The sequence below is a fragment of the Mobula hypostoma genome, chromosome 3, assembly GCF_963921235.1.
Source record: "Mobula hypostoma chromosome 3, sMobHyp1.1, whole genome shotgun sequence".
Taxonomy (NCBI): Eukaryota; Metazoa; Chordata; class Chondrichthyes; order Myliobatiformes; family Myliobatidae; genus Mobula; species Mobula hypostoma.
Genome location: NC_086099.1, coordinates 7,557,338 through 7,570,752, shown reverse-complemented (window position 1 = coordinate 7,570,752; position 13,415 = coordinate 7,557,338). Strand labels below are relative to the sequence as shown.

Genomic DNA, 13,415 nt, shown 5'->3' with positions numbered 1-13,415 from the left:
CCTTCGAGCCTGCACCGCCATTTATTATGATCATGGCTGATCATCCAACTCAGAACCCCCCCCCCCAGCCTTCCCTCCATACCCCCTGACCCCCGTAGCCACAAGGGCCATATCTAACTCCCTCTTAAATATAGCCAATGAACTGGCCTCAACAGTTTCCTGTGGCAGAGAATTCCACAGATTCACCACTCTCTGTGTGAAGAAGTTTTTCCTAATCTCGGTCCTAAAAGGCTTCCCCTCTATCCTCAAACTGTGACCCCTCATTCTGGACTTCCCCAACATCGGGAACAATCTTCCTGCATCTAGCCTGTACAATCCCTTTAGGATCTTATACGTTTCAATCAGATCCCCCCTCAATCTTGGAGCAGCCTGGCCATTCTCCTCTGATTTCTCTCATTAGCAAGCTGCTTTCACCCACAGAACTACCACACTGGACGTTTTATATTTCTCACACCATTTGGTGTAAACATTAGAGACTGTATGTGTGAAAATCACAGGACATCAGCAGTTACTGAGATGCTCAAACCATTCCCTCTGGCACCAACAATCACTGCACAGTCAAAGTCACTTAGATCACATTTCTTCCCCATTCTGATCACAAACAAAAGAGAAAATCTGCAGATGCTGGAAATCCAGGCAACACACACAAAATGCTGGAAGAACTCAGCAGGCCAGACAGCATCCACAGAAAATAATAAATAGTTGATGTTTCGGGCACAGAGCCTTCATCAGGTCTCATGACGAGTCTCGGCTGAAAACATCGACTGTTCACTCTTTTCCATGGATGCTGCCTGGCCTGCGGATTTCCTCCAGCATTTTGTGTGTGTTCCCCATTCTGATGTTTGATCCGAACAACAACCGAACCTCTTGACCATGTCTGCATGCTTTTATGCATTCAGCTGCTGTCACATGATTGGTTGATTAGATATTCACATTAACAAGTAGGTGTAACTAATAGAGTTGGCACTGAATGTCTATTGAATTTGTCAATTCTAGATAATATTTTTCTTTGAACTTTATTTCATTTTAATTGGCATTCCTCTTTACTTCATTCCAGTTGTATATTCGAATCCCTGGGCACAGCAGGTCAGACAACAATATCACCAATTTTGTGGTGTGTGTGTTGATAAGCCATCCATTTAATGGCTCCATTACCCTTTCCTTGGTTACCCGCCTTTCTCTACTCTCTACTAGTTTGTTTTCTCTTAGTTCCAATGAAAGTTCTTCAAACTGAAATACTATCATTTCTCTTTCCACAGGTGCTCCAGCTTCCCTACCATCACCCACACATTAGGAGGGCTAAAAGAAGGGGTGTGGTTGCTCTAGCTGTCAAGGTGAAGGTGAATCCCAAGGGATTAAGAGCAAAACGATTGCAAGGGACAATAAAACGCAAACAACAGGAATTCTGCAGATGCTGGAAATTCAAGCAACACACATCAAAGTTGCTGGTGAACGCAGCAGGCCAGGCAGCATCTCTAGGAAGAGGTGCAGTCGACACTTCAGGCCGAGACCCTTCGTCAGGACTAACTGAAGGAAGAGTGAGTAAGGGATTTGAAAGTTGGAGGGGGAGGGGAGATCCAAAATGATAGAAGATTTTCCGTAACTTTCGCCACCTCCAACAGGATCCCACCACTAAGCACTTATTTCCCTCTCCCCCTCCTGCATTCCGCAGGGATCGCTCCCTACACGACTCCCTTGTCCATTCGTCCTCCCCACTGATCTCCCTCCTGGCACTTATCCGTGTAAGCGGAACAAGTGCTACACATGCCCTTGCACTTCCTCCCTTACCACCATTCAGGGCCCCAAACAGTCCTTCCAGGTGAGGCAACACTTCACCTGTGAGTCGGCTGGGGTGATATACTGCGTCCGGTGCTCCCAATGTGGCCTTTTATATACTGGTGAGACCCAACACAGACTGGGAGACCGCTTTGCTGAACACCTACGCTCTGACCACCAGAGAAAGCAGGATCTCCCAGTGGCCACAGATTTTAATTCCACATCCCATTCCCATTCTGACATGTCTATCCACGGCCTCCTCTACTGTAAAGATGAAGCCACACTCAGGTTGGAGGAACAACACCTTATATTCCGTCTGGGTAGCCTCCAACCTGATGGCATGAACATCGACTTCTCTAACTTCCGCTAATGCCCCACCTCCCCCTCGTACCCCATCTGTTACTTATTTTTATACACACATTCTTTCTCTCACTCTCCTTTTTTCTCCCTCTGTCCCTGTGAATATACCCCTTGCCCATCCTCTGGGTCCCTCCCCCCTTGTCTTTCTTCCCGGACCTCCTGTCCCATGATCCTCTCGTATCCCTTTTGCCTATCACCTGTCCAGCTCTCGGCTCCATCCCTCCCCCTCCTGTCTTCTCCTATCATTTTGGATCTCCCCCTCCCCCTTTCAAATCCCTTACTCACTCTTCCTTCAGTTAGCCCTGACGAAGGGTCTCGGCCTGAAACGTCGACTGTACCTCTTCCTAGAGATGCTGCCTGGCCTGCTGTGTTCACCAGCAACTTTGATGTGTGTTGCAAGGGACAATGTAGGTCTTCTGGAAGATCAGAATGGTAATCTATGTATGGAGCCAAAGTAGATGGGGGAGTTCTTAAATTAATTCTTTGTATCTATATTCACTCAGGAGACAGACACAGCACTGAGTTGGGTACTGAGGAACATAGAACGGTATAACACAGGAACAAGCTAATCAGCCCAAAATGTTGTGCTGAACCAGCTAAAAAGCAAATGTAAAACACTGAAACACTAATCCCTCCGACCTACACCATGTTCATATCCCTCCATCTTCCTTACAATCAATGTGCCTAACCAAACATCTCTTAAAAACCTGCAATGCATTTGCTTCTACCAGCATACCAGGCAGCGATTTCCAGATCCACGACTCGAGTAAAAAAAACTTACTCCTCATGTCCCATTTGAACCTACCCCCTCTCACCTTCACTGCATCTCCCCTGATATTAGACATTTCAATCCAGGGAAACAGATTCTCTCTGTCCACTCTATCTACAGCACCTATAAAATGTATTCACCCCCCCCCCCCACTTGCAAGTTATCATATTTTATTATTTTACAACATTGAATCACAGTGGATTTAATTTGGATTTTTTGATATTGATCAATAGAAAAAGACTTTCATATCAAAGTGAAAACAGATCTCTCCAAAGTGATCTAAATTAATTACAAATATAAAACACAAAATAATTGATTGCATAAGAATTCAACCCCTTCAGGTCAGTATTTAGGTGCACCTTTAGAGCAATGACAGCCTTGAGATTGTGTGGACAGATCAGCACATCTGGACACCGCAACTTTTCCCCATTCTTTACAAAACTGCTCAGATTCTGTCAGATTGCACTAGGATAGTGCGTGAACAGCCCTTTTCAAGTCCAGCCACAAATTTTCAATTGGATTGGGGTCAGGACTCTGACATGACCACGCCAGGACATTAACTTCGTTGTTTTTTGTTGTGTAGCTTTGGCTTTATGTTTGGCGTCATTGCCTTGCTGGAAAACAAATCTACCAAATTGCAGATCTTGCAGACTGCATCAGGTTCTCCAGTATTTCCCTGTATTTTGTTGCATTCATTTTACCCTCTACCTTCAGAAGCGTCCCAGGGCTTGCTGCAGTGAAGCATCCCCACAGCATGATGCGGCCACCATAAGAGACTTTTGGATAGGTACATGGAGCTTGGTAAAATAGAGGGCTATAGGTAAGCCTAGTAATTTCTAAGGTAGGGACATGTTCGGCACAACTTTGTGGGCCGAAGGGCCTGTATTGTGCTGTAGGTTTTTTATGTTTCTATGCTTCACAGTAGGGATAGTGTTTTTTTGATTATGTGCAGTGTTTGGCTTATGCCAAACATAGCGTTTAGTCTGATGGCCAAGAAGCTCAATTTCGGTTTCATCGGACGATAGAACTTTCTTCCAGCTGACTTCAGATTCTCTTACATGCCTTCTGGCCAACTCCAGCCAAGATTTCATATGTAATTTTTTTTCAACAGTGGCTTTCTGTTTGCCACTCTCCCATAAAGCTGCACTGATGAAGCACCCAGGCAACAGATGTATGTGCAGTCTCTCCCATTTGGTGTTGGGCACGTGGCCAAGTGGTTGAGGCGTTCGTCTAGTTACCTCAAGGTTGCTAGTTCAGGCCTCACCTGTGGCTGCGTGTTTGTGTCCTTGAGCAAGGCACTTAATCACACATTGCTCTAGTCTGTGCGAGTCGACTGTACCTCTTCCTAGAGATGCTGCCTGGCCTGCTGCGTTCACCAGCAACTTTGATGTGTGTTGCTCACATTTATCTGGGTTTAACTCCATCTGTAACTGATCTATATTGCGCTGTATTCTTTTCCAGTCCTCTACACTGTCCATAACTCCACCAATTTTGGTATCATCTGCAAATTTATAACCCACTCACCTACATTTTCATCCAGGTAATTTATATACATCACAAACACCAGAGGTCCCAGTCCTGGCAACATCCTTGTAAATTTTCTCTGTACTCTTTCAATCTTATTTACATCTTTCTTGTAGGTAGCTAAAACTGAATACAATACTCCAGCACGAGGAATTCTGCAGATGCTAGAAATTCAAGCAACACACATCAAAGTTGCTGGTGAACGCAGCAGGCCAGGCAGCATCTCCTGACGAAGGGTTTCAGCCTGAAACGTCGACTGTACCTCTTCCTAGAGATGCTGCATGGCCTGCTGTGTTCACCAGCAACTTTGATGTGCGTTGCTACAATACTGCAGATTGAGTTGGGCAGTGACCAATCAAAAGAGCAATCAATGAGAAGGATTCAACAGAAAGAGTGAATAAAAATAATGCAAGTGCTATTGAAAAGGCCATTCTTTTGAGTCTGCCAGTGTTTAGATTGCTGCCAGTGAGGATAAGAATCGTATTATTTGGCAAGTGAATGCATGGCTAAGGAACTGGTGCAGGGGGCAGGGGTTCATTGGAATCTCTTCCGGGGACGGTACCACCTGTACAAAAGGGATGGGTTACACCTGAACCCAAGGGGATCCGATATCCTTGTGGGTAGGTTTGCTGGAGTTGTTAGGGACTGTTTAAACTAATTTGGCAGGGGTTGGAAACCAGAGTGATGGTGCAAAGAATGAGGTAGTTGGTTTACAAACAAAGGCAATGTGTAGTGAGACCCTAGCAAGGAGAGGCTGATGAAAGGGCAAAATTGGTTGGAACTAGAGAACATAGTATCAAGATTCAGAGGCATTGCTTTAGAACAGGGATGAGGGGAAACATTTTCTCCCAGAGAGCAGTGAATCTGTGGAATTCTCTGTCCAGGCTCCTTCATTAAATATATTTTATCTATTTAGCGATACTGTGCAGAATAGGGCCTTCCTGCCCTTTTGAGCCCCATCAACCCCTGACAAACCCAATTAATCCTAACCTAATCACAGGACAATTTACAATGACCAATTAATCTACCTCTTACATCTTTAGGTTGTGGACTGGAGCACCTGGAGGAAACCCACACATTCAATGGGTGGACATAATGGTGCCAGAATTGACCTCTGAACTCCGGAACACACCAAGCTGTAATATAGTCCTGCACACTGCTGCACTACCCTGGCTCCCTTAGACAAGTTCAGATGGATTTTTGCACAGCAGGAGACTTAAAGGTTTACGGAAAAAGGCAGATAGCTGGAGCTGAGTCAGCCACAATCCTATTGAATAGCAGAGCAAGCTCGACGGGCCAAATGGCCGACTTCTGTTCTTATTTCTTATGCTCCTATATTTAGACCACTACAAAAGCAGATCAGAAACCATCCTGAGTCAGATTTCAGATTTATAACCTGTATCAGTGACACTACATAGAAACATAGAAAACCTACAGCACAACACAGGCCCTTCGGCCCACAAGGCTATGCTGAATATGTACTTACTTAGAAATTACCTGGAGTTACCCATAGCCCTCTATTTTTCTGAGCTCCATGTACCTGTCCTCGAGTCTCTTAAAAGATCCTATCGTTTCCGCCTCCACCACCATTGCTGGCAGCCCATTCCACGCACTCACCACTCTGTTAAAAAAATTTAACCCTGACATCCCCTCTATACCTACTTCCAAGCACCTTAAAACTGTGTCCTCTCGTGCTAGCCATTTCAGCCCTGGGAAAAAGCCTCTGACTATCCACATGATCAATGCCCCTCATCATCTTATACACCTCTATCAGGTCACCTCTCATCCTCAGTCACTCCAAGGAGAAAAGGCCGAGTTCACTCAACCTTTTCTCATAGGGCATGCTCCCCAATCCAGGCAACATCCTTGTAAATCTCCTCTGCACCCTTTCTATGGTTTCCACATCCTTCCTGTAGTGAGATGACCAGAACTGAGCACAGTACTCCAAGCGGGGTCTGACCAGGGTCCTATATAGCTGTAACATTACCTCTCGGTTCCTAAACTCAATCCCACAGTTGATGAAGGCCAATACACCGTATGCCTTCTTAACCACAGAGTCAACCTGCACAGCTGCTTTGAGCGTCCTATGGACTCGGACCCCAAGATCCCTCTGATCCTCCACACTGCCAAGAGTCTTACCATTAATACTATATGAATTAATACATTATGAAGTTTTAGTTTGCTTTACATCTTAAAGTTGCTACTGAACAAACTGGATGGTATTAAGAGACCAGATGAACCCTTCAGTTCAGGTTCAAGTTTAACTGTCATTCAACCATACACGAACACAGCCAAACTAAATACTGTTACTCCGAGGCCAAGGTGTAACACACCAGTACCAACAGTCACACACAGCACAAAGCAAAGCAGTAAGATACAGTCACACAAAAAGACCCCGATTCCATGAATGTGGCAAAGTTTGCAAATACAATACAGCTTGTCCTCTGCTGAGCAAACACTAGGGGGCGGGCAGCTGTAAACAGGTGACACCACGGCTTGAGGCCCAGAACTTGCTACAGCCGAGGCCACGCAGCTTCCCCACTGTCCGTCAATATATCAGCAAATTGTATTTGAAGCATTACACATAATAATGTCCAACAGGCTCTTGCGATCACAATAAAAGTGACCAAGATGTTCACTCGCAGTTAGACAGCACAGCTCCTTCACTTACTGACGCCTCTCTGATGCAGACAGCAACACGGTCCACACTGCCCAGATCCTTCGGGTTCTCCGCCAATGAGCAACTTGCTGATGGGGTAGACTGCGATACTTAATGTCCAGCAGGGTCTTGCAATCGTAAAAAATCCATTTGAAAGGCACCTTTCACTGACCCCGTAGAAGCCACTGTGATCGAACGCGCCGCCATCTTACCCTTGACCCGTTAACCAATACAAATTAAGCATATCAAGAGACATAATCAAACTGCAAATTATTTATTGCAGTCTACACACCTACAGAATATAATCAAAGTCTACATTATTTGGAGATATACAATATTTCAGGTTGAATAGAATATCTAAATTTATAGATAATTTTAAGAAAGAGGCTGTAAAAATGAAAAATATTATACTTCGCAAACATTTTATTTATACTAGTTGCTGAAAAGATAAAATGCATACATTACTTGCTCAACTGAAACGTTTAATGACATTTTTTGTTAAAATTGTTCTACCTTAGACAGGCTTTCAGTGCTGCCTTGTGCAGTCAATGCCATTCCATCACCAAATAGTTACTCCAAAGAACACTTCCGAATGCCTGACTCTCACTAATAATGGATTTGGTGTCAAAGTAATATGGATACCATTTCATCAATTAACGTTTTGCCATTTTGATGCAGAATTATTTTTCAGGATTTTTTTTCCTTAATTGAGCTCAGTCATGTCATAATAGCCTTTGTTAGTCTATTACAACAAAATTTATACATTTTATTTATTTAGACATACAGCATGGAATAGGTTCTTCCAGTCCTTGGAGCCACACTGTGCAGCAACCCACTGATTAACCCTAGTCTAATCACAGGACAATTTACAATGACCATTTAACCTACTAACCAGAATGTCTTTGGACTGTGGGAAGAAACCAGAGCACCTAGAGGAAACCCACATGCACACGGGAAGAATGTACTTTATGGAGAACACCAGAATTGAAGTCCGAACTCCATGCCCCAAGCTGTAATAGCCTCACGCTAACCACTATGGTACTGTGGTGCCCTATTTATCAGAAGAGATGATGAGAAGAGCCCACAATGCTGTATAGCCTCATAGAAATTGACTTGGTCTTGATATAAAGAATAAGTTTTTCTTAAACTCACCTTTTAAAGTTTGTAATTTTCAAAGTGACATGTATTCCTAGATTTAAATATACTTGTAGAAAGAAAATAGTATCCTAAATACATCTGTGTTCAAGGTTTCACATCTCCCCCCCCCCCATTCAAATAATTAAAATAGACGTGTGAGACAGGCACTCATTCACCTCATTGGAATTCATCACCATTATTTCATCCTCACCTATGTAATGTCAATGCCTGATCTCTTGCACATTAGTTTTAATAAATACCATAATCCGATGCAACTCTAATGTAAGAAAAAGGACTCTCTTTACTATTTCTAGATAGATATTTCAGACCTTTACCATGTTTTGCTTTAAGTAACCTAATAATACTTGGTTTTCTAGTAGTCTCTAGCTACAAATGGTGCCTAAGCATTGTGTAAAGAATTTGCAAAATGTGCACACATACACATCAAAACGGGAGGAGAAAAAAAGTTTGCCAGCAATTTCCCCTTTTGCCCTTTAGTAAAGTTTAAAAAAACTTTACAGTAGCAAATCACTTTCAATTTAAATAATAGCCAGTAACCAGAAAGTAGATAATTCCAGATTCAACATTTTAAAGAGGGTGTGCAAAAAAAAATCTTATATTTTGAGTTATTGTACTCCACTTATTGCATTTCTAGATGGTCATGTCTTCAACATTATTGACAAGTAATTCAAAGACAATGTGATGTTGATGAAAAATCATGTAAGTTTATAGTTTCCTATCTTCACTTTTACTTCCCGTTAAAATGACAAATATTTCATAAGAGATGCACTCCATTTTAGACTTGGATTCACTTGAAATGGTGGTAGTTTGTCTTTCACAGAAACTAATTAGCAGACGTACCTGTACCACAAAACAACAAATTTCATTGTATCCCAGTGATAAACCCAATTTTGATTCGGAGCAAGAAATGAAATAATTTAAATTTCAATGATGTGAAGTAGTCATTGACACACTCCCTTTTGGGTATTTTTTCCTCAGAGAGGGATGATACTCAGAACTTATACGTCACATCCACCCAAACTGGAAAACATCCAATAACATAATTCAGATTCTGACTGTTCAAATTTAGGCTGCCTCTGACGAGAATATTTGCACTCGATAAAACACCTGGTGATAATGGTAGAAGCAATTTCGGATGGTGTCATTTTCCAAGATCCGTTTTAGGGCTGATTACATTGAGGATCAACACTAGTGAATTCTTTTTTAAAAATTGAAGTTCAAAAGATCTACAAGTATGAGCTATTAAAAATAAAATTTGGTTCGGCTGCAAATTGTAGGAATATTCACCATCAACAAAAGCCCATCTCACAGGGAACATCACTGACGATGTTTATCGTTTCCAGCCTGTCCCTGTAGCTGGTTAAAATAGGATGGGCTAGCTGATAAAGATAAGAAAAGAGCTGTTTCAATGTCAGCTGCTACTGGGAAAAGTTCCACTATTCTTTAGTGTTACTAACAAGAACTGGGCTCCTTATCATTTTTAACCCCCTTTTGGAACCTCTTTCCTGATAAGAAACTGAACATTCTGAAGACTTTGGCCAAAGCAAGTTAGTAAAACAGGCCAAATGGAAAAAAAATCGTAAAGAAAATTCAAACTGAAAAAAATAATGAAGCTAACTTATATTAATGGTAAAGAACAGACTGTACAAGACAAACATTTCTCTGGAGAGGAGATCTCTCAAGGGTGTAGTACATACACAGAAATTTGAATAAAGTGCCAATACAGGTGTTCTTTCAAATAAAGAAAGCCTGGATGTGTAAAGGGTAGCAAGAGATTGGCTTCCTTGAACTAATGCATGAACTACAATGCGATAGAAGGCTGCCATCCATCTACCAATTTTTTTAAATCAGTTTTTGAAATTTCTAAATTATAAATCATAAACCATGTCTTTTCCTTAACTTAAAATAAATCCTCTCCTTTACTGCCTCCCTTGACACAGGCAGCAAAAACAACTAATTAATGTTCACTCCTGCACTTCATTTGTCCCACCAACTTCTCAATCACCATCTCCCTCTTCCCCACACACCCCTCCATCTCTTCACCACCGCTCCAGATATTCAATTTGGATTCAAGAAAAGTATCTTAACTTAAAATAAGCTAACGGCCTGTTTCTAAACCAAGTTAAGCTTTCTTCACAGAATATAAAGAGAAGGCATTATTCCTGGGAAACTCCGCCATGAATGGTCCCAAGCCCAGCTGTGAAAGGAGGAGGATTGGGCATGGGGCTAGCAAACCCATCCTGTAAAAAGCCCAGCGCTACAGAAACACCAACATAAACTCCAAAGACCTCATCCCTGGGACAGGAAGGCTCTTTGAAGATGGGCTACACCTGGAGACAACTTGAAGTACTGGCCCTGGACAGAGAACCCTGGCAAGTTGCTGTTGGTGGTCTATGTCCCACTAGGGGTGATGGGCTTAATTAACTAACTGTTTCTGGGAACTAAAATGCAGTCTGTTACAAATAACACAGGCTGAGAAACATACTGGTAGAGTTTCAGGAACACCAGTTATATATAACTGGTTAGCTATAAAACAAAGGCATAAGATGGAATACTGGGTTTCTTGTCTTGAGAGAAATGAACAGTAGTTTTGTTTGGTTTTCTTTTTGCATACCTTTTTTTTTGTTCTGAAAGCATATTGTGAACAATGGTAAAATAGATCAGTTTTTAAGCAAGGCAGAACTCTAGTCTTCTCCCTCACCCCACCCAAGCAAGACGGTAACTGCACAGAGGAACTCAGTCCAAGGGCTGTGGTTCTGCGATTGGCATGGTGTGAAGCACTTCATCCAGTAACTGGAGGGCACGGTGCAGGTGGATTTCAATCCAGCAAGGGGTTTCTTTAATGCTTTGTCTTGGGTAATCAGGTCCCCAGCCTTTAACAAAGCTCATCCTGAGAATGCATAGACGTCGCAGATCGTCCACTCCAATTCCAGCTGCAGCTGACAAACCTGGAGATAACAACAATTAGATTACTGCAAAAGCTTGTGTAAAACTACAATTTGTTTTTAACTACTAGTATTTTATAATTTCCCATCAGTCATCTTATATACAATCAGTCTATGTACACTCAGTGGCCATTTAATGAGGTACACCAGCTCGTTAATGCAAATATCTAATCAGTCAATCATGTGGCAGTAACTCAATACATAAAAGTATGCAGACATGGTCAAGCGGTTCAGTTGTTGTTCAGACCCAAAGAAGCCCTCTGGTGTCCTTGGCTGCATAAGTCTAGGGAGGGCAACCTCCAGCACTGCCAAACTCATGAGATTGAGACACTCTCAACCCACACCCCAGTTTGTGGGGATGCTGCGTAACTTGCTACCCTGTTACAAATTGGTGCCACGAAATAACAGGCAGTTATACAATTAAGGGAATTATATTTATGAATCTTAACTTAACCAAAGGATTAGCAAATTAACGTGCTGTAAGGTTTCGCTGCTAATGTAATGGTTTCTCTGTAGCAGCAACGTCTGGGTTATGACTGAGGGGATGTATCCCAGGGTGCTGAGGGAATTGGCGGAGGTTATAGTAGACGCGTTGGTAATCATTTACCAAAACTCTCTAGACTCTGGGAAGGTCCCAGCAGATTGGAAGACAGCAAATGTCACGCCACTTTTTAAAAAAGGATGTAGGCAAAAGATGGACAACTACAGGCCAGTTAGCTTGACATCTGTAGTCGAGAAAATGCTTGAAGCTGTCATTAAGGAAGAAATAGCGAAACATTTAGAAAGGAGTGGTTCCATTAGACAGATGCATCAGGGATTCAGAAAGGGCAGGTCCTGTTTGACAAACTTACTGGAGTTCTTTGAGGACATAATGAGTGCAGTGGATAGAGGGGAACAGGTGGATGTCACATACTTGAATTTCCAGAAGGCATTCAATAAGGTGCTGCACAAAAGACTTATAAATAAGATACGGATGCATGGAGTCAGAGGAAGTGTACTGGCATGGATAGTGGATTGGTTAACCAATAGAAGGCAGAGAGTTGGTATAAATGTGTGTTTCTCCGGTTGGCAGTCAGTGGCGAGTGGGGTGCCGCAGGGGTCAGTGCTGGGCCTGCAGCTGTTTACCATTTACATTGATGATTTGGATGGGGACTGAGTGTAGCGTAGTGTAAGGGGGTTTCGACTTTTATGTTACCGCGGAGGCTAATTAAAATGGCGTCTTTGTTATTTGCTTATGACACTAAACTGAGTGGAAAAGCAAATTGTACAGAGGATGTGGAGAGTCTGCAGAGGGATATAGATAGGTTAAGTGAGTGGGCCAAGGTCTGGCAGATGGAATACAACGTTGGTAAATGTGAGATCATCCACTTTGGAAGGAATAATAGAAGAGCAGGTTATTATTTAAATAGTGAAAGATTGCAGCATGCTGTTATGTAGAGGAACTTGGGAGTGCTTGTTCATGAATCGCAAAAAGTTGGCTTGCAGGTATAACAGGTTATTAAGAAGGCAAACGGAATGTTGGCCTTTATTGCTCGAGGGATTAATTCAAGAGCAGGGAGGTCATGCTGCAATTATGCAGGGTACTGGTGAGGCCGCACCTGGAGTACTGTGTACAATTCTGGTCTCCATACTTGAGGAAGGACATACTGGCTTTGGAGGCAGTGCAGAGGAGGTTCACCAGGTTGATTCCAGAGATGAACAGGTTAACCTATGAGGAGAGATTGCGTCTCCTGGGACTATACTTTCTGGAGTTCAGAAGAATGAGAGGGGATCTTATAGAAACATACAAAATTTTGAAAGGGATAGATAAGACAGAAGTAGGAAAGTTGTTTCCATTGGTAGGTGAGACTAGAACTAGGGGACATTGCCTCAAGATTCAGGGGAGAAGATTTAGGACGGAGATGAGGAGAAACTGTTTTTCCCAGAGAGTGGTGAATCTGTGGAATTCTCTGCCCAGGGAAGCAGTTGAGGCTTCTTCGCTAGGTATATTTAAGATAGATTTTTACATAGTAGGGGAATTAAGGGTTATGGGGAAAAGGCAGGTAGATGGAGCTGAGCTTACGGACAGATCAGCCATGATCTTATTGAATGGCAGGGCAGGCATGATGGGCCAGATGGCCTACTCCTGCTCCTATTTCTTATGTTCTTACATTCCTATAACAGGGCTTTGGAATGTGGGGCTATCCAATGAGAGGGATGTTGTTCTTTCTTGTGGGTCTAGGAG

General features: G+C 42.7%; 1 protein-coding gene across 1 annotated transcript in view; it reads right to left on the bottom strand.

Moving 5' to 3' along the window:
• Positions 1 to 7,352: 7,352 nt before the first annotated feature.
• Positions 7,353 to 13,415, bottom strand: part of smad4b (SMAD family member 4b) — a 108,579-nt gene continuing 102,516 nt past the window's right edge. Inside the window, exon 12 of the mRNA XM_063042619.1 lies at positions 7,353 to 11,194. Coding sequence (XP_062898689.1) covers positions 10,983 to 11,194 — 212 coding nt within the window. The 3' untranslated portion in view covers positions 7,353 to 10,982. The remainder of the gene's footprint in view (positions 11,195 to 13,415) is intronic.